The 26,809-nt window shown below is 43.2% G+C and overlaps 2 protein-coding genes across 5 annotated transcripts; one reads left to right on the top strand and one right to left on the bottom strand.

The window, feature by feature from the left end:
- LOC105031086 (solute carrier organic anion transporter family member 1C1) lies at positions 1 to 22,293 on the top strand. Of its 2 annotated transcripts, XM_010905308.3 has the most exons (15): positions 1 to 474; positions 2,766 to 2,937; positions 7,971 to 8,112; positions 8,828 to 8,960; positions 9,353 to 9,474; positions 10,104 to 10,250; positions 10,564 to 10,662; positions 10,867 to 11,118; positions 12,601 to 12,765; positions 13,801 to 13,996; positions 14,630 to 14,795; positions 17,285 to 17,475; positions 17,647 to 17,711; positions 17,790 to 17,907; positions 18,108 to 22,293. In XM_010905308.3, the coding sequence occupies exons 2-15, from the start codon at positions 2,779 to 2,781 to the stop codon at positions 18,331 to 18,333; spliced, it is 2,181 nt and encodes a 726-aa protein (XP_010903610.2). In that variant the 5' UTR covers positions 1 to 474; positions 2,766 to 2,778; the 3' UTR covers positions 18,334 to 22,293. The 2 variants fall into 2 exon arrangements, with proteins under 2 accessions (XP_010903610.2, XP_034144269.1); XM_034288378.1 differs by lacking the exon at positions 12,601 to 12,765 and having other exon boundaries at positions 2 to 474.
- Positions 20,651 to 26,809, bottom strand: bcap29 (B cell receptor associated protein 29). Of its 3 annotated transcripts, none has more exons than XM_010905310.3 (8): positions 26,734 to 26,809; positions 25,267 to 25,392; positions 24,097 to 24,197; positions 23,652 to 23,805; positions 23,362 to 23,497; positions 22,929 to 23,025; positions 22,295 to 22,398; positions 20,651 to 20,752 (listed from the first exon to the last, which is right to left on the bottom strand). In XM_010905310.3, the coding sequence occupies exons 2-8, from the start codon at positions 25,356 to 25,358 to the stop codon at positions 20,708 to 20,710; spliced, it is 729 nt and encodes a 242-aa protein (XP_010903612.1). In that variant the 5' UTR covers positions 25,359 to 25,392; positions 26,734 to 26,809; the 3' UTR covers positions 20,651 to 20,707. The 3 variants fall into 3 exon arrangements, with proteins under 3 accessions (XP_010903612.1, XP_019896188.1, XP_019896187.1); XM_020040629.2 differs by having other exon boundaries at positions 25,267 to 25,376; positions 26,734 to 26,800; XM_020040628.2 differs by lacking the exon at positions 26,734 to 26,809 and adding an exon at positions 26,491 to 26,556.

The following is a 26,809-nucleotide window of genomic DNA, read 5'->3' as shown; positions in this document are numbered from 1 at the left end:
TGATTTACGAAATCTAACATACTTTTGCAGTGTTTTATCGATGCTCTTTAACAAACGCTTCTTCAATAGGACCGTGTGAATGAAGTCCGTGTTTTTCCATAGCAGCACCAAAGACGCGCATCACGTGTTTCGGTTCAATTCTCTGGAAGTGATTTTCATGAACTACACTATACGCTTCAAACGTTCATTCATCAATGAAGAGCTCGCTTGTCAAATCCGAACATATTTTCTTTCAAATAAAATGTAACATTTTGGGAAAATGACAGGTGTTCTTTGAAGAAAGTTTTTTTTCGATCATTGGACAAGACGGCGTCTGAAAGACTGGGAAGCGGAACCAGTGTTTCAGGGGGTTCTGCGGCAGAAAAAGTTCAAAGAGATTGTAGCCTGCAGGCAAAAACATCGATACGTCATAGATTTATGCCTTCAATCAAATAAATCTGTTACACAGCCTGCCTCAATTCAGGAAAGTACAGGGTAAGTAGGATCTTTTTTATTTTTTTTAAACATACGTAATTTAATTCACATTTGCCCAGAAGAAGTGAATCTAAGATTTAATTATGAATACATCACGCAATAATAATAATAACTATTACATTATGTTTAATGCTCCCGGACTATTAAGAAATAATCTTAAATCATTCAATGTAATATTTCCATCGAATTTCACGGCAGAAATGTGTCATAGAAATCCATCCCTGCTGCAGATACATTTGCTCTTCGCAGTTTTGTATACTGCCTTAAGAGTAACTTACTGGTTACACTGACTAACGCTGGTATTTTGTTTTAGAAAAAAATCTATTCAAACACTCAACCAAAATAAAACAATATTCTGAGTAAATGCATTGCCAGTGCAAAATGGACTTGCCAAAGATCACACATGTAGCCTATTGGACAGAGGCTTCTACTGTCTGCATCTACAGATTAATTTAGGCGAAATCACATGTAGGTACGTTTTTTTAGGTATGTTTTTTTTATGTAGGTTATCAGGTCAACAAACATACTCACTGTATTAAGCTATGCAATATCATATCAGGTTTAACTGTTCCTATAAGCAGAGACAAAGACCTTTTCTTTTACCAGACCCACTGAGTGAATTAGTCTACCTATTAATTAGCCAATTGCATTGCTGTGAGAGAGAGAGAGAGAGATAGAGAGAGAGAAAAAAAGACATGTGAAGCAAGACTGGGAAGGGATTGGGAGTGAGAATAAAGAAGAGATGGGGTGATCAGTCTTCTGTCAGCATGGGTCTGTAGAATTCATTCAAAGCATTGACTATCTCACTAAGTGGCCCAGAGATCCCCGAATGATTGTCATGACGGTTCAACCTGTTGGTTGAGACTCATTCATAAAACAATACATTCGACCTAAGGAAGTGGCCTGGACGCCGCCCAAGGACCCTACGCTTTTAGGTCAACATGGAGGGCCAGCTCTAGGACCAGTCTTTGGGTTACCGCTTCAGCTTGCAGCTGTGGCCTTCCCTAGTCTTGCATGCCTAGTGAGCTCACCTGTAGATGTGGTTGTTGACAGTCATGTTCATGTGTCACATAAAGACGTGTATAGCATTTGCTTGCTGGCTAATTCCTCATTGTTGGATTACATGCTTGCAACGTGTCGTGGATATAATTGAGTCGATAACGTTGAGAATTTGTGTTGTTATGAGAGAGTAACAACTGGCAGACTATCACTGAATAGTTAATCACTGAATATTAGAAGATATAAGAAACCCAGGTGGCTAGGAATTCAGGAGAACTTTTAATATACGGTGCTTCTCTGAATGTTCAGTGTGTTGGCTTTGGATGGGACACAATGGGGGCAGTGTTTAACGTGAGAAATCGCTCGCGGCTTCCACACATGAGGCGAATGATTCAAATCAGTGGAATAAAAATAGCAAAAATGGTGGCCACTATTTCTATTCTCATATCAGGTTAGCGAAGGTTGCTGGTTATAAAAGGTGAACCCTGTCATTCTGTACCTGAGTTGTTAACCCTGAATACTTGCTGGTCGTCGTTGTCATGCATGGAAAGCCCAGGTGGGGCAGCCGTCTCTGACATTCAAACATCCACTCTCAACGTTAATTAGGCCACTCTTTTGTCCCATTCTAACAGTCTGTGGAAGAGTATATGAATGTCTCGACGCCAGTCTGTCTTCCTTAGCCGTGGACTGGTGACTCACTTCATCAATGAGTGATCCATTTTTTATGTACGGTGTGTTGTACCTAACGAACTGGCTACAGAGTGGAAGGAAACCAGCTGAAACAGGCTAAAAACGGGTTTACCAAACTAGTTGTCCAAAGGCCAGCCCATGCGCACCAGCTGCCTGAGCTGCAACCAATCACCTTCAGCCTGTTGACGTTTGAGTGACAGCTGGAAAGATGCACACATTATACACTTAATACTGTTCCATTTACCCAACGCATTAAATACAGCAGAGAGAGAAAGAGTAAGAATAAGAAAGAAAGAGAGAGAAAGGGAGAAGAGACAATTACCTGATACCACAAGTCTACTGTATTATGTAGAATGCAATTGTCACGACCCATTTTTGCTCTTGAGCACTTAGAACTACTGACTGACAACATCATGCCACCATGCCACCACATCATGAACATATACAAGGGGTTTAGTAGAAACCCCTTGTATATGTTCTTTAATGGCAGTGTAGACACGTAGAAAATAAATCCTTTATTTTCCTTTGGTGGCTGTTGCTGCTGTTTGCTTCCTTCTGAAGAGACGTACAGACCCCACTCCTGCTTTAAAATGTCTCCACAGGTGTGCGTGACCAATGACGTCCGATTGCAATGGAGCAAGTCCTTCACCCGAAGAAACGTGTGTCTTTCGGGGGAGGATGGAAGCTCCTACTAACGGGAGGTGGACAGCAGATAACAGCCCTTCTACCACACCTTCTTCAGGGAGGCTGAGGAGGAGTTGCTCAAATCTAAAGGCAAAGTACAATTTAATTCTCAGATCACCTCACTGGAAAACTACAGCCTGTTTTGATGTAGTCTGCATCTGTTATAGACATATTCATTAAGATCTAAAAGGCAAAACCTATCCTCTGGTTATTGAAACATAGGTACCAAAACAACATTAATTTGACACGACATCTGTCCGTTTATAGATATGAGTAGTGTGGTGTGTACTCTGTGTGTGTGTGTGTGTGTGTGTCTGTCATCTGACGGGTCTTATGGGTGTTGACTAAATAAATCTCTTTATCATGCCACTTCACACACAAGCTGTGATTTTCCTCCTGGATTATGTCAAAAACAGACCTGTGTGATTTTAAGTACTGTGGAATGTAGTAAGGTGTTTGCTTAGTCCTTCTTTGCAGCCTTTGTGCCGCAGCCTCCCTAAACCTGTGTATTATGAACGCCCATAATCTGTTATACAGGCCTGGTAGTCATGACGCTGTTATACACGCCTGGTCGAAAATCCCCAAGTTATGACGCAGTCCCTCTTTCACACAGACCTGACCCAGGGTTACGAAAGGCTAAAAGAAATTCCCCAACTCAGGGTTTAATAAAGCGTTGTGTGAAAAGACCCAAATCCTGACCCATTAATTGCAATTCAGTGAATTAGGATGGAAAGAAGGTTCTGTTCTAGTTCCAGGATTAAAGCTGCATGGGTTGGACAATCATCAAAAGCTGCTTAAATGGAGAGTAAGGTTATCTATCTATCTATCTCTCTTTCTCTCTCTCTCTCTCACACAAATCTGGCTAAATCAGGTGTGGCATATGAAGATGCTGATTAGACAGCATGATTATTGCAGTGTGCCTTAGGCTGGCCACAATAAAAGGCCACTCTAAAATGTACAGTTCCATCACACTGCACAATGCCACAGATGTCGCAAGTTTTGAGGGAGCGTGTAATTGGCATGCTGACTGCAGGAATGTCCACCAGAGCTGTTGACCGTGAATTTCTCTACCATAAGCCGTCTCCAAAGGTGTTTCAGAGAATTTGGCAGTACATCCAACCAGCCTCACAACCGCAGACCACGTGTAACCACATCCAGCATCTTCACCTCCAAGATCGTCTGAGACCAGCCACCCGGACAGCTGCTGTAACAATCGATTTGCATAACCAAAGAATTTCTGCACAAACTGTCAGAAACCGTCTCAGGGAAGCTCATCTGCATGCTCGTCGTCCTCATCGGGGTCTCGACCTGACTGCAGTTCGTCGTCGTAACCGAATTGAGTGGGCATATGCTCACATTCGATGGCATCTGGCACTTTGGAGAGGTGTTCTCTTCACGGATGAATCCCGGTTTTCGCAAGCCCCATGTTGCAAGGATCTGTACACAATTCCTGGAAGCTGAAAACATCCCAGTTCTTGCATGGCCAGCATAGTCACCGGATATGTCACCCATTGAGCATGTTTGGAATGCTCTGGATCGGCGTATACGACAGCTAGTTCCAGGTCCTGCCAATATCCAACAACTTCGCACAGCCATTGAAGAGGAGTGGACCAACATTCCACAGGCCACAATCAACAACCTGATCAATTATTATTGTGCTGGGGGAGTAGGGTCAGTTCTCTTTCCCACAAAGTTCTCCTTCTCCACTATAAATCCTTGTTGATATGAGGAATTCATTTTCTGAATTTTCCCAGTCTCCTCCCGTTTTGAACTTAGGAGGGCATGAGGTCCTGGCCCACATCTGTGGAGTACCTGGCTTGGGGGACCCGTTGCTGTCCCTGTCCAGAGTCCTCCTGGTTGTGTTTGAGATCGAGACGATGCCTTGACGATTTCAGCTGCCACTGTGCTGACACCTCTCCCTCCCCCATGTTGTCGCTTTCCTTGTCCATCTGGTCATGCTTCCGACCTGGACTAAGTTTTAATAGACTCTAGACTCAGCCCACACACATATATTAATTATTACAATTGTAATCTTAATATGTTCACCTGGCACAGCCAGAAGAGGACTGGTCACCCCTCTGAGCCTGGGTCCTCTCTAGGTTTCTTCTTAAATTTTGGCATTCTTAGGGATTTTTTCCTAGCCCTTGAAATTCAGCACTACTGTTGTTTGCTCCTTGGGGTTTAAGGCCAGGTTTTTTGTAAAAGCACTTTGTGACATCTGATGATGTAAAAAGGGCTTTATAAATACATTTGATTGATTGATTGATCAGCTGCGAAGGAGATGTGTTGCACTGCGTGAGGCAAATGGTGGTCACACCAGATACTGACTGGTTTCCAGACCCCCCCCCCCCCCCGATAAAGTGAAACTGCACATTTTAGAGTGGCATTTTATTGTGGCCAGCCTACGGCACACCTATGCAATAATCGTGCTGTCTAATCAGCATCTTGATATGCCACACAAGGCAAAACATCTTGCCCATTAAACTACAATTTATCTAAGGTTATTATTATAAATGCCTCAAGAGCTGAGTTTTAAGGCCCCAAACAATACTCAAAATATAACCTTGTTTTAGATTTAAATTAAAGCTTATGTAGTCCAATTACCTGCTTCCCAAACCATACCCTATCTCCTATATGGGACACTACTTTTCACCAGAGTTTTATGGATCATAGTCCAAAGTTGTCTCCATAAATAGGAAATAGGGGTTGTTTGGAAGAGCATCTGTTGCTGTTTCTCTGCCTTTTTTTCTACACAAAGATAATTAAGATGTAAACTAACAACTTGGTATAGGATTCGGTGCAGTTCTTGTGGGCCAACTTCTTCTAGAAGCTTCTAACTGGATATTTTGATAGGCGGCATAAACAGATTTCACCGTTACTTGAAGTAACTGATGTTTTCTTGTGCTAAAGGCATACTGTCTTCTACAGATTACATTCCTGGGATCCAGGGTTTATCACGCAGTAACGCAGCTAACTATGAGTCAATGATTACTGCTGCACCATTGGGGGGGCCCATTCAGGAAGTTTCCAGTTAATTCACCAGAAAGGATTACATTTTCAGCCATTTATCTGGATTGACCTGACAAGTGCCTAAGCTCTCACAATGAGACACTAGAGCACGACTTGGCCAATGCCACCATATTCAATGACAAACCCCCGTGCTCCCTGGCGCACTGAAACTAATAGACTAGTCTCTAAAAAAGAAGAAACAACTGACACTGACTGACTGACACTCCAGTCCGATTATTTCAAATCCTGTTTAAACCCATGTCCTGCAGATATTCCCCATGTTATGTCCAGAATCCTGCCCAGGGGCTCTGCTGGTCTTGATCTCTCCCGGGGCATGTCCTCCCAGATGCTGACTGTCTATATGGGGGCCCTGAGCATGTCCGGCAGTGGCGAGACACTGACGGACCCGATGAGCCACAATACCATTTTCCTACTTTTTCTTTCACTTTTCTGATGTTCTTGGCATGTTGGACAAAGCGTCCACCAGTGGAACGAGTCAGGATTATTGCCGCTGTCCTGTCTTCTCAGCATTTTTGTCTTTTCAGTCTGCTTATGTGTGCTAAAAAGATGGCTGTTGGCTATTAGAGATATTTGTACTAGTGATGTGCAGTTCTCAGAATTTCTGCAGTAGTATTTTCAGTGAGTTGAGTGACTACATAACATTTTGCCATCAGATATAGGATGCTGGTAGAGTCGCCAAGTCTGTTTCGAAAAACTTTCATCACAAAGGCAGTTGACAGACTGTAATGTAATGTGTTTTTCTTTTTAAAGCAATCCAGCTCGATTGCATTTACACTAAAACGTTAGGACATATCAGGCATATACGTGTATATCAGCTTGTAGGCCCATGCCAACACTACAGTTACTTTGAATAAATCAGTGAATCAAGACATTAAGAATGTTTTCAAATGAACAAAACTGAACCATCCAGTACATTTTAATGAATAAGAATCCCCATCACTAATTCCTCTGTTCCATAATTGTGTGTCAAGCCAGCAAATTATAAAGGAGGGCTTCCATTGGACATCCATTGGATTTCTATTGGACTTCTGAGCACAATGCAGCAAGATTTGAAACGTCAGCAGCTACAGTACAGCTACCGTGCAGCTACAGTACAGCTACCGTGCAGCTACAGTACAGCTACCGTGCAGCTACAGTACAACTACCGTGCAGCTACCGTACAGCTACCGTGCAGCTACAGTACAGCTACCGTGCAGCTACAGTACAGCTACTGTGCAGCTACAGTACAGCTACAGTACAGCCACCGTGCAGCTACAGTACAGCTACCATGCAGCTACAGTACAGCTGCAGTGCAGCTACAGTACAATACACTCATTGCTCAGGAGCTCTGTGATAACAACACATCGTGCTCCCCCACATTATTTCTCAAAGTGGAAGACAATGACCCATCTATCTGGGACTCCTTGTTCTGCACTGTGACCCAGTTTTTCCCCGGACATTGTACTGTAACAAAGGTGGCATTTTTTCACTGCAGTCCCCTCGCTCCTGTCTGCTTCAAACAGCAGAATAGCATTTAAAATGATTGCCGTTCCACTCACATCATTATACAGTATCGTATAAGTCTGCAGTTTCAGGAAATATAAGATAGTAGTTTTAACCCTGGTCAGCTGTGTTGTCAGTTTTCAGTGGTGTCGCTATTCTTTGAGGTCAGTAGAGGTAGTTTTAACCCTGTTCAGCTGTTTTCTGAGTTTTCAGAGCAAGGTGCTGTTTGACACTGCAACTGAAATTCTATCTTAGGGTAGAAGTCTAGTTAAGGGCTTTGTGAAGACTGCCTTCAGAGAGAAACAGTAATATCAAACTCTGGTGTCTGTATTTATGAAATTAAAGACTACTTTTGAACTTCATTTCTCACACACACCCCAAATAAAGGAAAATTCCAATACAACCTACAATTTCATACAAAACAATGCAACCAAAACATCACAAAATAAATGTTTCTTTACATGAAAACAGACAAGCAGAGAAGGGTGGATAGAACTAAACACATGAGAATACCACAGAACACATGGCCTGTCAATCAACCACCCCCAAACAACCCAGATACTTTGTGTTCTTTTGATTACTTCTCTCACTTCTTTTCTCCTTCTCTTCAGATGTTCCTGGCGGCCTTGTCCTTTGCCTATTTCTCCAAAGCCTTGTCTGGGAGTTACATGAAGAGCACAATAACACAGCTGGAACGGAGGTTTGATATCCCCAGTTATTTGATTGGTGTTATAGACGGCAGCTTTGAAATGGGTAAGTGCTGTGCCTTGCATGTTTCGTTTCAGTCTCTGTTTCACTCAGCATTTGTGTTACCTTAAATGTTTCTTCTTCATGTGTCTTAGCTCTTTATGTTGTGTGCAAGTGAATGGAACAGGAATGCATCTTCACAGTGTATGTTTTTGAGCCATAAAATAATTATATCTCTGCGACTGGTACCCCTTTAGTTACACTTGTGGTGTTGAATGCCTTTTTCTAATAGAAGTAGCTGATATGATCACGGCTCGTGTTCTATGGATGGGATTGGTTCTTGACCCCGGTCTGTTTAGCAGAAGTCAAATTGGGTTTCTATGGTGATGTACTATGTTTCCATAGGCAACCCCGTCAAAAGCAAAAGGCTTTGATGGAAACAATGGGTGTGGTGGGCTGGTGGGCTTGTATAGAATACTTAAGTGCACATTGTTTAATTCTGTGGAAAATTTTCATTTAATTAGCCAATTAAAAAACAATTTACATTGATCTTGAGTGGACAGAGCCTCTACAGATTCTAAACATAAGGGCCATTGTATATTTTTGACAGTTCCCTTGATTGCTTTGGATGAATGCATCTGCTTAATGAATGAACTAGAGTTATATTATTAAAAGCCACTGTCACTTCTTTTGGGAAACAGAATACAAATAGCATAGGGGTTCTGTTAGTGTAATGCTTAATCTTTCATAGTCCTTCTCCCCTGGTCCTCTATCCTTGCAGGTAACCTCTTGGTGATAGCCTTTGTGAGTTATTTTGGTGCTAAGCTTCACCGACCCAAGATCATAGCAATGGGATGTGTGCTGATGTCCTTAGGGACGTTCCTTATCGCCATGCCTCATTTCATTATAGGACGGTAAGTTAGAGGGCTACACAACCTGTTGTCAGTGCACCCTTAATAAAAATGTGCCATGTAGACCTAAAAAGGTTTTACAGATTTTCCCAGAATATCTTTGTTTTTGTTTCTTTCAGAAAGTCCCATTGAAAAATGTATCCAAATCTGTGATTTTGGAGCCCTCTTTTTCATAGAAAGTGTTAATAATAATAGTTGTATAAATAGCTGTACAAGTAGTTGCCTTAGTAAAGGAAAGGGAAAATTAGCTTACAAATCATGAGTAGAAATTGCATTGCATTGAATGTAGATATTTTATTTGATGTGTATTATATTTGTTATAAGTTAGATATGTAATAAAACTGGTACTTTCTCCCTCCCCATGCTTAACTGTTGCATTGGGATTTTTTATGTAGCTATAATGTCCAAACGTCTGCTAGAGAGTCCTTTAATTCAACTGCCAAATTCCCCCCGTGCCCGGCCACCTCACCAGAGTTCACAGAGGCAGATGACAGGTCCTCTATCCTACCCTCTGCAGGTAAGACATGGGAATACACCCTATAGAATTTTACACATACAGCTAAAACACATAGACCCATCTCTGCATGGTGTTTACATCTCATGGCATCTGTGCCAGTATATGCAGCTCAATCGAGATTTAAAATGAATGCTCGCCCTCTGGCAACTTGCTTTATTTAATTTCTTTTAACTACTAAGTTTTATCATTTCCGGTTGTCGGCCCTGTCTCTTCCCAAAGCTCCCAACAGATTTGAGAGAGTTGAAGACCGTGGCAAGCCTTTCTGCTAGGTGTCAAAGTGCTTTTTTCAGATCCGGGAATGGCACCGCTCAATACACATGATGTCACTTTAACCCGACGACCACAGTTAGCTCTGCACATTCCCGATGCTGCCTGAGGGAGGCACTAGAGCGCTGGACATCCTGCTGATGATGCGCCCCTATTTACATCATCCATGGTGTTTCCCAGCCTAGACTATGATAGACCACGGATTCTCTTGGGAGGCCCTTGCAGAATGAAATAATCCAAAGACAAAACCTGTGTGGCCCTCAAGTCAAAACCATTGCCAACCCTTCAATTAAATTGTCCATCTTTACTATTTTAGTGTGTCCTGTATGTGAACATGTTTTTATTTTCTTTCTAAATGACAGGCTGTGAGCGCGAGTCCAGCGTGTCAATGTGGGCCTACGTGTTTCTAGGAAACGTATTGAGGGGGATAGGAGAGACTCCTGTACAGCCACTGGGAATCTCCTATATAGATGATTATGCCAGGCCAGAGAATGCAGCCCTCTACATTGGTAAATCATCTCTCTTTCTTTATCTGTTTCTGAGTCTGCAATACGTACCTTAAAACAGTACTTCAAGCGATAACCTTTGTTCCCTACCTCTGTTTCAGTAAAAGGCAAATGGATTTGTGGCATTGTCCATCCCTAGAGAAGGTTTCAGATTAAACTTAAGCCAATGAGGCATTTTTAAATGATTAAAAATGCATTTAAAATATATTTCTCGCTCCAAACATTGATCAAGCCACTCCTGATTGCTCCCTTTAATATATAGTCAGTTCTAATGTAACTGAATGAAGTCCCTGTTTGTTATGCGTGTATATTTCAGGCTGTGTCCAAACCATATCAATCATCGGCCCTGTTATTGGCTACCTGTTGGGATCCTTGTGTGCCAAGATCTACGTTGACATTGGATACGTGGACATGGGTGAGTGGGCTCATCCCCTGACTGGCCCGTACAGCTGCCAGCTGTAATCCTGCTCATTTATTATACACATTCAAATGAAAAGTCACACGCTAGTGCCTTCATACATGGATACGTCTTTTATATGGGTTGCCTGCGTGGGCATCAAACGTGTGGTTGTCAATGTGCTGATTTGACTCTTCCACGTATCCATCCGTACTCCTCCAGAGACCATCACCATCACCCCGGGGGATGCCCGCTGGGTCGGGGCGTGGTGGCTGGGGTACCTTATAGCCGGGACAATCACCCTCACGTCAGCCGTACCCTTCTGGTTCCTGCCCAAGTCGCTGCCGGTGCCCGTGGAGAAGCACGATGCCAGCTGCACCCCCGAACAGACCCGATTCATCAAGGACTCTCCTTCCGCTATGGAGCACAAGTTCAGACCTGAAGAACCCACCAACTTCCGTCAGATGGCTAAAGGTAGAGGTTTATTGGACTATTGTAAGTTATGAACAGTTTTCTGAGGACATCCGTGAGAAGGCTGAAGGCAGAGCAGGGGCCGACTGGGACCATAAACTGGCCCTGCCATTTCTAACACACCTGCCCAATTTTTTCCCTTTAGGCCCTCGTACCAGCACATCTTTCTCCTCACGGTTCTCAATATTTAACAGATAATAATAACAACAACAACTGATGAAGTTATTTAGTCCCATTGACAAGACTTGAGACCCAAAAGCAGACTCAGGGGGACTGATGCCGGCGTAGGTTTTGTTTAATATAAATATTCACAGAGCAGAGACAAGTTGTGGGCAGGCAGGGTTTGGTACATGGTTGGCATAAACAACAAAGCAGGCAAGGAATGAGCAGGAGGAGATCGAGGCAGACAGATGTCAGTGCACTGGAGGTCTGAGGAAAAACAAGGCTAGGGACAAGGCACAAGAAACAAAGGACCACAGGGACGACTCATGGAAACCACAAGACAAACTGACAACTGGAACAGAGAAGACAAGTTATGTAGGCAGGGATAACGAGGGGATGGGATCCACCTGGTGGGGGTGAGACAAGACAACACAGGTGAGTGTAATCAAAGGGTGAACCAGCCCATTGGCCATGTAGGAAAGCATGGCTAAAGTAAGGCTTACACTGGTTTGCTCTGGATGGGATGTATGCCAGTATGTCTAGGGTTTTAACCATTGGAAAGCCATTTAAATAGAACCAAAAGTGTTACACGAAGGGTACTAAAAATTTTGTGACACAATATGCAATCATCAGTCATGCTAATGCTGGCCACACCAAGACCTGAACAAAATAATTTGTCTCATTCAGAATATCATTCCAGCTTTGCGAAATTAAATATAACATAACACATTCTGTCATTTAACACGCAAAAACCCATTTCCCACACTATTTTTTCTGGCCAATTATGTGTGAAGCAAATCTCACTCGCCTAGAAATCTCTTTAATATGGTAGAAACAACCTAAGACAGTGAAGTACACCGTTAAGTGATATGATTCTCTCCAAATGCGTTAGCGCCTTCAATCTCCATGGAGTTGGCCAGATCTGCTTTAAATGGTCTTTTTGTACCATACCTGTGGAATGGTCTCCAGGGCATTCAAAAATTTGAGTAATTAGTTATTTTAGGGCAATTCAGATGGCTTTTTGCTGAATATTATGTTTAGTTTGTCATGTTTAGCATGTATGATAGTAGTTGATGTATACTCTGTAGTACACAGTATATTCTATTGATTGTATTTCATACAAATTCAAAACGGATGCACTCACTGCTGTGAGTGGCGAGTTAAACGGGAGAGCAGTGTTAAATGTAAGTAAATTAAACAACATATTAATTGTACTTCCATCTATCAATCGACTGAAAATCTGTTATTGTCAAGACACTCCCAAAGCCTGCCTATCTAGATGACATCCAGTAATAAGAATCATTCTGTTGGATCCTTTAACAGAATTTGTTCCAGCATTGAAGAGCCTCCTGGGAAGTCCAGTTTATATCATCTATCTATGCGTGACAATCATTCAGTTCAACTCCCTCATTGGTATGGTAACCTACAAGCCCAAATACATTGAGCAACATTATGGACAGTCGGCCTCTAAAGCTAATTTCCTAATGGGTGAGTAGTGTATCTTTACCACATTGCCGTTGTCTGATGAAAATAAAAATGCATTCAAAATAGCATGTGAAGTGTTGTAATGGGATATTTGTTAATAAAGAGAGAATTTTATTTCTTCTTATTTTGTGTTGAATGTGTACCACGTTCATTTTTACATATGTTACATGGCAGAAGTCTTGAAATCCAATTCACAAGTTCCTCTGACTTCATATAAATATAATATTTTAAGTGTTGTCATTACCACCTTAATGCTTTTATCCTGTCCAAATGTTGAGTATAGTGGGAAGAGAGGGCGTTCAGAAACACATGGAGCATCCTACCTATCCTTTAGAGCATAAACAGCAAAGTTATTCTCTCATGAAAGGACGGATGAAAGATTATTATATGAACGGGACTATTCCTTGCATTGATCACGTCTGGTAAGTGGCGTATATGACTCCCTCACCCTGTTGGGCTTTCATGGGTATGTTCTGTATCACATCCCCACCCCCAACCAGATCTTCGCCAAAGCACTGCAGAGGAGAGAAGACCATTAATCCAGTCCCTGAGACTGAGGCCACTGGTCCTGTGACATTCATGTATCGTACTACTAGTTTGTTTACCGCATTGAGAAATGCCCCTGCGGTTCTCCTTCGCGTCTGGTAGAAAAACATTGTTTTCCCCTATTGCCGTATCCCTCAAGATCAATTTACGGTTTGAGTACAGCAAAGTGATGTTATACAGTGAGACATTTAAATTGGTTTTATTTTCTGAAGGTAGAAAGCCATGCTACAGATGTAATCTTGGAATACATTTAAATGTGAAAATGAACATCTAACAAAACATTTAATTGGCTAAAAACTGTTTCTTCTTTGCCTTTTTGTTTCTAGGATTTCTTGTAGGAATTTTTTTGTGAAATCACCTGTATCATCACACCTGTAGGTGGGATCAGCATGTCTGCTGTGGCATTTGGGGATGTTTTCTGATGGCATATTCACATCCTCGCACACACATTCACAGATCCCCACAGGTCTTGACATCTGTTCTGCTCCACAGGTATGATAAATATACCCGCAGTGGCTCTGGGGATGTTTTCTGGGGGCGTTGTCATGAAGAAGTTCAAGCTGGGCATCATGGGAGCTGCCAAGTTTGCCTTCGGGACGTCCCTGCTAGGTTACTTCCTGTCCCTCTTTTTCTTGGCCATGGGCTGTGACAACGCCAAAGTGGCTGGGATCACCATGTCTTACACAGGGTAGGCTGCCTGACCCCTTCACCCGTTCTTACTCTCAGAGTTATACCTTCATAGTGGAGTTGGCTACCCCAGAGTCTTAGCTAAAGCTGTCAATTATTTCTCTCCTCACCCAAGCCGCACTCAGGCCAGGATTAGGAATTCTTAAACCCCCACCCTCAACCGACTACTAAAGAAAGATCCCCTTCATAATAGAGCAGTATTCCAACCATGTGACACAGATGAGACACACAGATAGGGCAATATTTGGAGGAAATCTATACATAAGACATACATGGACTTTCTGTGTGACGGGGATGAAGCCTTGGCTATTTGTTCTTGATGGTACGGGTGCGCATGTAGCTGACACAGCATTGTGAGCTGTTGACACCCCAAAAAATAGTTTTGGGGTGGAATATTGGGATAGACAAATCTACAGACTCAACCAACCAAATTGAAGTTCCCATTGAAATCAGGACTGGCAGTAATGTCATGAGATGTTACTAATTAAAATATGTATGTTTCCTGGGTAAATTCTATATACAGAACATGACAACATTAAACTGATGTACTTCTAACATGCTGTTTGTTGTTACATGAGTTGAGTATCAGAACCATTTTGACCAGTCTTCTCTGTGAATCATTCTCTTCATTCAGTGTGGAGGGGTTGTCATACCATGAGCGAGCTCTGTTCTCTGAGTGTAACTCTGGCTGCCTTTGTTCTGGGAAGGACTGGGATCCTGTCTGCGGAGAGAACGGGATAACTTACGTGTCCGCCTGTCTGGCTGGCTGTACCTCTGCCACAGGGACAGGCAGAAACACGGTAAGACCAAGGGATCGATTGATGGATGGATGAATTCATGGAGTGATTCTCAATTTACTTGGAACAGCTCACATTTTTGATCAAGCTTCTTCTGCCGGTGATTGGTTTTGACTGTAGAGGAGTAGGTAGACTATATGTCATCATCTTCCGCTTATCCGGGGCCGGGTTGCGGGGGCAGCAGTCTAAGCAGAGATGCCCAGACTTCCCTCTCCCTAGACACTTCCTCCAGCTCTTCCGGGGGGACACCGAGGCGTTCCCAGGCCAGCCGGGAGACATAGTCCCTCCAGCGTGTCCTAGGTCTTCCCCGGGGTCTCCTCCCGGTGGTACGGGACCGAAACAGATGCCCAAGCCACCTCAGCTGACCATTCTCGATGTGGAGGAGCAGCGGCTCATGACCATAGATGAGAGTAAGAACGCAGATTGACCGGTAAATCGAGGGCTTCACCTTGCGGCTCAGCTCTTTCTTCACCACGACAGACTGATACATCGACCGCATTACTCCAGAAGCTGCACCGATCCGTCTGTCAATCTCCCGTTCCATCCTTCCCTCACTCGTGAACAAGACCCCTAGATACTTAAATTCCTCCACTTGAGGCAAGAACTCTCCACCAACCTGAAGTGGGCAAGCCACCCTTTTCCGATTGAGGACCATGGCCTCGGATTTGGAGGAACTGATTCTCATCCCCACTGCTTCACACTCGGCTGCAAACCGTCCCAGTGCATGCTGAAGGTCCTGGTTTGAAGGGGCAGAGACGAAATCATGTGGTCCCCAAACCTGACACCCTCCGGCCCCTGGCTGCGCCTAGAAATTCTGTCCATAAAAATTGAAAACAGAACCGGTGACCAAGGGCAGCCCTGCCGGAGTCCAACATGCACTGGGAACAAGTCTGACTTACTGCCGGCAATGCGGACCAAGCTCCTGTTTCGGTCGTACAGGGACCTGACAGCCCTTAGCAAAGGACCCAGGACCCCATATTCCCGAAGCACTCTCCACAGGATGCCGCGAGGGACACAGTCGAATGCCTTCTCCATATCCACAAAACACATGTGGATTGGTTGGGCAAACTCCCATGAACTCTCCAACACCCCGTAGAGGGTATAGAGCTGGTCCAGTGTTCCACGGCCCGGACGAAAACCACACTGTTCCTCCTGAATCCGAGGTTCTACTATCGGCCATATTCTCCTCTCCAGAACCCTGGGCACACTCCACACCCTATTGTCCACTCCACACCCTCTGGTCCCCCTTCTTAAAAAGAGAGACCACCACCCCGGCCTGCCATCCCAGAGGCACTGTCCCCGACCGACACGCGATGTTGCACAGGCGTGTCAACCAAGACAGCCCCACAACATCCAGAAACTTGAGGTACTCAGGGCGGATCTCATCCACCCCCGGTGCCTTGCCACCGAGGAGTTTCTTGACTACCTCTGTGACTTCAGCCCGGGTGATGGACGAGTCCACCTCTGAGCCAACATCCTCAGCTTCCTCAATGGAAGACGTGACGGCGGGATTGAGGAGATCCTCGAAGTACTCCTTCCACCGCCCGAAGACATCCCCAGTTGAGGTCAACAGCTGCCCACCTCTACTGTAAACAGCGTTGGTAGGGCACTGTTTCCCTCTCCTGAGGCGCCGGACAGTTTGCCAGAATCTCTTCGAGGCCAGCCGATAGTCCTTCTCCATGGCCTCAGCAAACTCCTCCCAGGCCCGAGTTTTTGCCACCACAACCACCCGGGCTACAGTCCCCTTGGCCTGCCGGTACCCGTCAGCTGACTCAGGAGTCCCACAAGCCAACCAGGCCTAAAAGGACTCCTTCTTCAGCTTGATGGCATCCCTTACTTCCGGTGTCCACCACCGGGTTCGGGGATTGCTGCCTCGACAGGCACCGGAGACCTTACGGCCACAGCTCCAAGCGGCCTCTTCGACAATGGCGGTGGAGAACATGGTCCACTCGGACTCAATATCTCCAGCCTCCCTCGGGATCCAGTCGAAGCTCTGCCGGAGGTGGGAGTTAAAGATCTCTCTGACAGGAGACTCGGCCAGACGTTCCCAGCAGACCCTTACAGTACGCTTGGGCCTGCCGAGTCTGTCCTGCTTCCTTCCCCGCCATCGGATCCAACTCACCACCAGGTGGTGATCAGTTGACAGCTCCGCCCCTCTCTTCACCCGAGTGTCCAAGACATACGGCCGTAGGTCAGATGAAACGACAACAAAATCGATCATCGACCTGCGGCCTAGGGTGTCCTGGTGCTCGCGTACGAGCCCCAACCCTGTTTGCCTTGGGAGACCCTACCAGGTGCATATAGACCCAGACAACATAGCTCCTAGGGTCACTCAGGTACTCAAACTCCTCCACCATGTTAAGGTGGCATTTCATGGAGGGGTAAAATGAAATGCAGGTAGTGTGTTCCAAGCATGGCTTGGGATCCAGTGGAGTAACACGTGTGTCTACTGGCATGTTTTGTGACAGCCATCCGTCGTTCCCGTCCTGCAGGTGTTTGGCCAGTGCCGGTGTCTGGCTTTGACAAAGGCAGGTTCCCGGTACACTAACCTGACCGCCTCCTTGGGGCACTGTCCAATACGAGACAGCTGTGACCGAATGTTCCCCTACTTCCTCTTCCTATCTGTCATCACTTCCTTCATCATCTCTCTGGGGGGAACGCCTGGCTTTGTGCTGCTCATAAGGTCAGTGCTGCCCCCTTGTGGGTGAACTATGGATGCAACATTTTATATAATGGATTCTATGTACTTGTTTTGGTGAACAGGGTTAATTTGTGATTCAACTTCAAGTTGATTACACTTTTATGCATATTGTCAGGATTTTGGCCTTTTAACTCCTTAACCCTCTTTTCATAGATGCATTAAGCCTGAGTTGAAATCCCTCGCCCTTGGGGTCCACACATTGGCCACCAGAACTCTTGGTGACTATCACTTACTTCTCTTGATTTGATGATCGACTGATTGAGTTGATCAGTAATTGATTGATTGATTGATTTCAGCTGGTATCCCTGCACCAATCTACTTTGGAGCCATCATAGACACCACCTGTTTAAAGTGGGGAAACACAAAATGCGGAGGACGAGGAGCATGCAGAATCTACAACACAACTGCCTACAGGTATCTAAAACACTTAGATAATCTACAGCACAATTGTCTGCAGGTATCTAAAACCAGGTCATTTGAAAGATGAATGCTGAGAGGCTGAATGTCCTGGTACCTAACCAACCCTAATATAAAGCTCTTACAGCCCCATTAAATGCCCTCTTTATGTCAGGTGTTTACCAGTAGTTCAGTGTGTTGTTCATCTGCATTTTTAGGATGGTATATCTGGGACTGACCCTGGGCCTGAGGACCGTGGCATTCTTCCTCTGCATACTGGGCTTCGCTCTTCTCCAGCGGTATGTCCGTCAGGAGGAGAAAACGGCCCTGGCCAACGGGGATGTTGAGGTGGAGTCTGATTCTCTCAGGAAAGAAGAGGGAAACAGCGTGTTACACTGCGACAAGTTTGTGTGCGCGCTGAACTGTAGGGAGACACGTCTCTGATGTTCCTTAGCACATCCATGCCGCCCCCCGAGTTGGACGAAACAGCTGCCGGTCGGGACTTTTCCGTGGAGGACTGAGTTGGGATCTCCCCCGCGTGAGTTAACCCTATGATGGCAGACCATGGTTAGCAAATGTGCCAAAAGTCCAACAGCCCCAGGTTTGAGGCCCTGGGAAATGATACTACCCATTGTGAAAGCTGACCTGTTCCCTCGAAAACCCTTTAGAAATGAGTCTACGCCTTTTTCCACGTTCCATTCAGAGTCTACGCCTTTTTCCGAATTCCATTCAGAGTCTACGTCTTTTTCCTCATTCCATTCAGTCTACAACTTTTTCCTCGTTCCATTCAGAGTCTACACCTCTTTCCTCGTTCCATTCAGAGTCTACACCTTTTTCCTCATTCCATTCAGAGTCTACACCTCTTTCCTCATTCAACATGTGTGGAGAATCCCCCGATTCAACTCTGATGTACCCCGGAATGTCTTGTCTGTAATGGTAAAGCTGAAATCAGGGAGTAACAGAAATGTGACTTTGCTTCAACAGTAATTTTAGATACAGTAATATGTTACTGTTGCTATCAATATTTTAACTTTCAGTCAAAGAGAATGCCTATACTTCACTTAAGGTTTGTTATTTAATACATTTTCAATTAAATCCTAAACCAGGTACAGTTACCAAAACTGAAAAAAAAATCTGGCCTCTGCAATTTCAGAGCAACCAACTAGTCGAGCATCTCCACTGGACAGATATTAGGCTTGCTTTGTGAGTTATTCCAGAATATGTCTTAGCTTATCTTAAAAATATAATTTTCCGAGCAGCATAATCTGTACCGATGAACTGTAAACCCAGCATTAATCTGCCCGTACATCAAAAAATAAAAAATAAGACTAGTGAGACCCTTGCCGCTGCCTATATGGGGGATCACTCAGACCGTACCATTATTCATGGTTTTAGAGAAAATATTCACTTTGATATGTTTTGTGAGAGGTGCCAAGTAACATATGGGGCACTGTAGCTACCAGTGGGTACCGGTCAGCTGGCCCAACTTAATGCCCTGACATCTTCTTCTGATGTACTTATCCACCATGAATTAGTAACCATTTAGCGAGTAGCCTAGTGAGGAATTTTTTCACAGAGTGTGATATATTTAATATGTGGTAGACCTTAATTTTTTTTTTAATCCAGTCAGACAAAGTTGATATTTTTATGTTAGATCTAGAAATACTAGTTTCATTTCCGGTAATACTTTGTATGCGCTCAGTTATTGTAAGTGCTGTCAGCTATTGTAAGATTTATCATGTGTTCTGTTAGTTGGCTTTGGTTTGTAATCTGAAGGCATCACTGATATAATATATAAAATAATGATAGACTACTATAGTATTCTGGAATTAAAAAAACAAACCAGAGAAGGTAGTTCCAGCTTCATCAGCTGTTTACTTCAGATGGACGATGTTTAGATGAACACACATGAACATATTGAGTCCGGATCCTGAACTAGATCTGCTCCTGCATCAGAACTGTTTTGTGACATCAACCATAGGGTTTGACAAGCAACACACTGTCTACCAAGCTAGTCAGTGTTTTACCAGTGTGCCCACTCATTAAGATTAGAAGTACATTGTTTTTTCAAAATGTATAGTACCCACTCTCCTGTCAAATCTTTAATTTGTGCTTATGCTTTCATATGCCGTTACTACATGATGCTTCAAACAATGGATTTGTTCCAATATGCAGCTTTTATTTCTGGATGATGACAGACTTCTATAGTCTGACATCCTTATAACAAGCTCTGGATGTGAAAAGTGTGTCATCATTTATAAGTGTGATATAATATCACCAGTCCTGGTTGTAAAGTGTTATATCATTTTCAGCCAGCTTTGACCACTGGGTTCAGCCAGCTTTGACCACTGGGTTCAGGTGTAAAACAGAAAGCTCTGCCTATATACTTAGTGTAATGTAAGTATATATAATGTATTAGTGTTATAATTTCTATACTTTAGCACTAATGTACAAAACTAAACTTACTTAACAAGTTTATATTTTGTTTTGGCAAAACTGTTCACTACAATAGTTATTATATTATTATACTCTATGAAACCGAAAAAGATGACAGAAGATCCACAAGAGAAATGTAAAACAATACGTTGATTACACTCAGTTCTTTCGATAACCATGACACAATTTTAGCTCCATGTTTTAAATACAATGCAAATACATCTGGTTGTATTTAGTTAGAGGTATTGAATAAATGTATATTTGACATGCCTAGCACATTGTACTTAAAGCAGAGAAATGCTCAGCTGAATTTGAGGTATCCATGGGAAGTCCACAGCGTTTGACGGTCTTCCGTCTTTGACACTTAAATCATCCGGATTGTTTATAGATCCTTCTTTGATCCTTCAGCAGCTCCGGCATGAAGATTCTGTTTTCAAATAGTCAAAGACAAGTGATCAAATCTGTGTTATCAGCTGTTGGTGAAAAGTTAATTGTGGTCAGTGTTTATTGTGTTTAAGGAGAAATACTGTCCTTTGTTGATCATGCTGGCTTAGTGTGAAACAGTGAACCAGTCTACTTCCCAATGACTGGCAGTTTGTCCCCTGACGAGGTAAAAAAAAGTCTCATCTTCCTCACCAAACATCAAGGCAAGTGGATCTGATTATGTCACAAAACGTTAAAGCCCTGTGATCCCAAGTCCCCTAACGCCAATCTTCAGTGCCTGGTTGATGAATAGAAAAGTACCTGACTCACAGGGCTTTAATGTTTCGTGAGCCTTCATCCCCAAAGTGTGCCTTCATCCACCAAATATCCCAAAAAGGTGAACATACATGTAGAGTGACATATTGGTCAATGAGGTGTTCATAAAATGCCCATATTCTGCAATTGCTTGTAAAAACTGGCATTCGTCCAAACAAAAGGTGCATGTATATATACATTTTGCCTAAATGTCATTTATCATACTCACCATCAATACACATCGTTTTAAAAAAATGTGTAACCTACACTAGGATACCTGGCAACCCTTTATCGATGTTCCTTATTGCCTAGAGTGATGCTCAATGCACCTGGGGAAATCCAGCTACCTCAGCCCTATGTGGACAGTAGATCTATATATATAGAGAGTGTGTGTATGTGTACAAGGGCTCCATCATCAAATGATCTGTGATGAACAGCTGCCTCAACCAGCTCCGGTCAGGGAAGGCCCAGTGCCGCTGTAGCCAACCGTTGTGTGGTCCTGGAGGCCTCTGTCAGCCGTTGTGGATCACCTTCCCCTACATGGAAGACATCACTCCTCAACGTCTGGTAGAAGTAGTCATAGCAGCACTGGACTGGCTTCAAGGGAGCAGGAGAAACGTGCTGCTGTGGGCAAACCTCTTAGCGTCCCTCTCCATGGGTCAGAATGCTGCTGTTGGCATTGTCTTGTGTGACCTGACTTTTCAGAACTCCGAATACAAGAGTCTGCGGTGATCTATATTCAAAAGACTCTCTTCGATCCTACAAGCAACGAGTGGCAACAAGCCTTCGCACCCCCATGCCTCTTGCTAACGGGGAAATGCGTCATCACTGCCTTGTTATGAAAGCCCAAAGACGTTGGTTTGGTTCTGTGGCAGAGGCCTTTCATTTTCACTCAGTTTGTCCACCCAACTCTTGAAACAAATCCTAGACTGAAGTCCCCGGTCTCTCAGGTGAAATTTCCAGACTGCCTTGCGGGTGTAATATTTGAGAGGGTATTGTGACCTTAACTGTTGAGACAAGGTTAGAGGTCTACCAAAATACCATCTAGCAATGCAAACCCTCATTGGTATTGTGTCTTAAAATGAACTACTCTGTTGTCAGTCGTCATGGACAACCCAGTGGTGAGGAGAAGGAAGTGCTTCCTTTATCCATAACTGTCTGGATTATCCAAAATCGTTTGAATGTTTGATTTGTGGTTCCCAATAAACTGAAATGTGTGTGCATATATTACCTGTTGTAGTTGAGTGTGTTCTGTCAGCAGCCTGTCGTACTCCTTGGTGAGACCCCTGGCCTGCCTCTTCATGGCCTCCACCTCGGCGTTAGCTTTACGCACAGCTGCACACCAAACACAAGCTTCAGTCACAAACACTCCTACAATGAGTGGTCAGTGGAGGAACCCTGGAGATCTTCAAAGAACAATTGGTGGGACGTTGTTGATATTTCAACCTTCAGTTAGCTGCAGGTGTTCTTGGGAGAAACGTTAATGGTTCAATTAAGCAATGGGTTCCTGAAGGAGCTCTGGAGTGTATGCATGGGTTAGTAGGGAAGTATGCTTTATAGATTTCATTTCTTTGGCCCATTCTTTAGACTGAACATAATTCCTGTTCATCTGTTCGGTTGAATGGTCATCGCTTGTTCATATCATGTCTTATGCAATTATAGTCAAGGAACATTTGCAATTTACAAACTCAACCGTATCAACAGGAATTGCATTTAAACTAATGAGTGGCCATAAAGTAGTCTTAAAGCCATGCCTCCAATAAGCCACGCATCCTTTTTTGAGCCACAACTGAAAAGGGTTCCAGTTTAAACATATAAAAAGTGGCTCCTCTGAGAACCTCTGTAATGATTTCCTGTTTACCCACCATCCTCTGCTGCCTTGAGTTCCTCCATCAGCTTTTCTGCCTCCCTCCTCAGTTGCTGTTTGCTTGAAACTTTATCTTTCTCTTCATCTAATAGAGCCTGAGCAGAAAGCCTTTTGTTACTTAAGTTATTTTATTTAAAGATTTAATGAAAGTGTTCATTGAATGAATGGAAAGAAGGATGGATAAATGAATTAATGAATAGTTTATTTGCTATTATAAAAGGCATTGTGCAATAAAATGTTGGTAAACGTGGTAAACACATACAGGAAACAATCAGTTCAGAAATTCTGTGCAGGACCCATGTTAACTGTTTAAAAGAGAAATCTGAACTATTCCATTTCGTTGGACTCTATACCTCTATCTGACCGTGACTCTAGTGATTTGACATGAAATAATCCCTCTTCCAGGCTGTCTTCCTGACGACGTCGCTCACCTGTTTTAGAAGTAGGTTGTCCTCCTGATACCTCCTTGCTGCCTCATTGGCATTTTCTGCTTGGGTTTGCAGGCTGGTTCTGTTTGCTGTAGCAACAGCCACCTGGTTTATGAGAGTCACCAAACGTTGCATTACACTACAGGAACAGAGAGGGAGATAAAAAACTGTAAACCAGATCACAACCATGGGCCCAAATCCCAACACGGGGCCTCCACCACAAACCTAACCACAGGACGTGGTTGAACCGCGAAGAACGACCACGTCAAGTGATAATCAGCATATTGACTCACAGCCAGAGGAAGAGGGAGAAGCCAGAGATGTAGAGGTTTCTCTGGGATCTGAACAGCTTCATGTGCAGGTGGTCGAACAGGTTGGGGTTGAGCTTGGCGTCTCCCATGGGTCCCGCCTCTGCACTGGAGTACTTCCTCACCTCCCTCAAAGCATCTTGGGAGGGAAATTCAAAGAAGAAATGGATTAGCAGTCTAAAGTGTGGAGCATACCAGGACTGATGGGAACTTGTTACCTATATAAGTTGTTGGCATACAACATGTACAACCTATAGGTACTGTGTATTTTATGATAACCATTAAATATTGTATTTCACAATGTGATTATATGTCTGTAATACAGACATCACTACACATTCTGACAAATGGTAACACAGGGAACTTACGGTGTGATATGTTCTGTGTTGTTCAAAATGCCCATGACAAAGACCCAATGACAATCACTTACCACAGAACAGAAGAATGAGAACGAGTATGATGGTGAAGAAGCCCTTGTTCCAGTACAAAGAGAACCAGCTCCAAATGTTCAGGTTGAACAAAGATCGCCATCTGCAAAAGACAAGGAGCTGATAAATCAGGGATTGTATCCCTTAAACCCTCACAGTCAATATGCTGATGTGTAAGCTTTACACATTCACCAGCAGGAGTGTGTGCGTTAAAAGCGGGCATTAACTATTGATTTGCTTTTGTTTTAATTATTCAAACATAATTGGTTATGTGGATTGATCGACCCTTTCCAGAAGCCACAAAGGAGTTGCAGTGTTGTACTTACTTATGTACCTACATTTGATGAATAATTTGTAACTCATTGTTTCTATTATTTTAAAGCCCCTGTAGACAGTGTTTCTGATGGGTACCTCTGAGTCTATTTCTATTTTTCTCGTGAACTATACGTGAGCAAAAACATATATTGACGTTGACATACGCCAGGATCGCTGTTTATGAAATGAATGGGATGGATTGCACTGCGGTGCTCTCACACATTCTACAACTCTAGAGTGATATTCCTTTAAAAGAAGCTCTCCAGAGCCTTCCTGGATCATGCATTATTACATGTTTCTAGTTCAAATCCCAAGACAGACACGGTGAGACCTGTTGAGCTGCACCTGTGGACGATGACAGTCCTTGTCTGACTTTGCTTTCAGGGGTTTCCTCAGGCATTGGAATTAAGTTATAAACCGGGCAATAAGCTTGTGAAATAGGACGAATGGAAGCACACACATTTCAAACCGTTTGTCCCGGCTGTTACATTATGAACTCGATGGTTGAAACAATACATGCTGATTGGCTGAAAGCAGTGGTACACTGAATGATTACAAATATCCCGGATATGACCCGAACAATTAATTGTATTGGGAACTGTTGAATGATAGCAACAAGCTATATCAGTGAGCAGTAGTAAAGTGTATACTAGAGCTATATTCGGCACATCACATTGCTTAATCATAGCCCTTTTGGACCTGGTTCTAACATGCAACCATTGCCCTAACCTTATCCCCAACTTTTAGGTGTGTAAACTAGATGCGTGAACAGACCAGACCAGGGTAAAAAGATGATTAGATTGAAAGATACATTCTAGAGGACGGTATAAACAGAACGTATGATATCCCCACAGTACCTTTTGGCCGATATAAATGGCAGACACAAAATCAGGATGACCACTATCTCCACGTAGAGGAAGATGGCCACCGCAGTCCACTGGAGAGTCATCCTCACACTGTGGGCACACTGGTGGAAAATTACACTGTAGACACATAGAGACATAAGAATATACAACACTATAGACACATAGATATGAGAATATACAACACTATAGACACATAGAGACATGAGGATATACAACACTATAGAGACATAGATATGAGAATATACAACACTATAGACACATAGAGACATAAGAATATACAACACTATAGACACATAGATATGAGAATATACAACACTATAGACACATAGAGACATGAGAATATACAACACTATAGACAGAGACATGAAAATATACAACACTATAGACACATAGATATGAGAATATACAAAACTATAGACACATAGAGACATGAGAATATACAACACTATAGATATGAGAATATACAACACTATAGACACATAGAGACAAAAGAATATACAACACTATAGACACATAGAGACATGAAAATATACAAAACTATAGACACATAGAGACATGAGGATATACAAAACTATAGACACATAGAGACATGAGGATATACAAAACTATAGACACATAGAGACATGAGAATATACAACACTATAGACAGAGACATGAGAATATACAACACTATAGACACATAGAGACATGAGAATATACAACACTATAGACACATAGAGACATGAGGATATACAACACTATAGACACATAGAGACACGAGAATATACAACACTATAGACACATAGAGACATGAGAATATACAACACTATAGACACATAGAGACATGAGGATATACAACACTATAGACACATAGAGACATGAGGATATACAACACTATAGACACATAGAGACATGAGAATATACAACACTATAGACACATAGAGACATGAGAATATACAACACTATAGACAGAGACATGAGAATATATAACACCATAGACACATAGACATGGGAATATACAACACTAGACACACAGAGATATGAGAATATACAACACTATAGACACATAGAAATACATTTTAGTCATTTATTAGACACTCGTATCCACTTCTATCCAATCACAAAACCCAGCAGTGGAAAACATAATTCACTCAATGATTAATGAATGTGTAGGTACTACACATTCATTAATTTATTTAATAAAACAAATCAAAGTTTGGTGGAGGGCTACTGTACCACTGAATATTCTGTAGAACTCAGCCAACTGTTCTTCTGTGCCTGCCTTTCACTGCAAACATGCATATACAAATACAGGCTGCCCACACGCAGTAAACAGCTGTTCATTTCAACCGTTATTTAGAAGCTTCTCATGGTTGATCTTAAGACCACTGTTAAATTCAACAGACGTCAACCCACTTCATACACGAAGGGACCACGCCAACAACCCCAAACAATCAACAAAAAAGTTCTAACTCTTACCCGACAAACCCAGGGAGATTTGGAGAGTGAGGGGAACACGGATCACACCCCCACCCACAGCTCCCAGCCTTTATGA

The sequence above is a fragment of the Esox lucius genome, chromosome 19 (assembly GCF_011004845.1).
Source record: "Esox lucius isolate fEsoLuc1 chromosome 19, fEsoLuc1.pri, whole genome shotgun sequence".
In the NCBI taxonomy this organism is placed as follows: domain Eukaryota; kingdom Metazoa; phylum Chordata; class Actinopteri; order Esociformes; family Esocidae; genus Esox; species Esox lucius.
The sequence above is the reverse complement of the archived record's forward strand: the minus strand, read 5'-3'. Positions and strand labels throughout refer to the sequence as shown.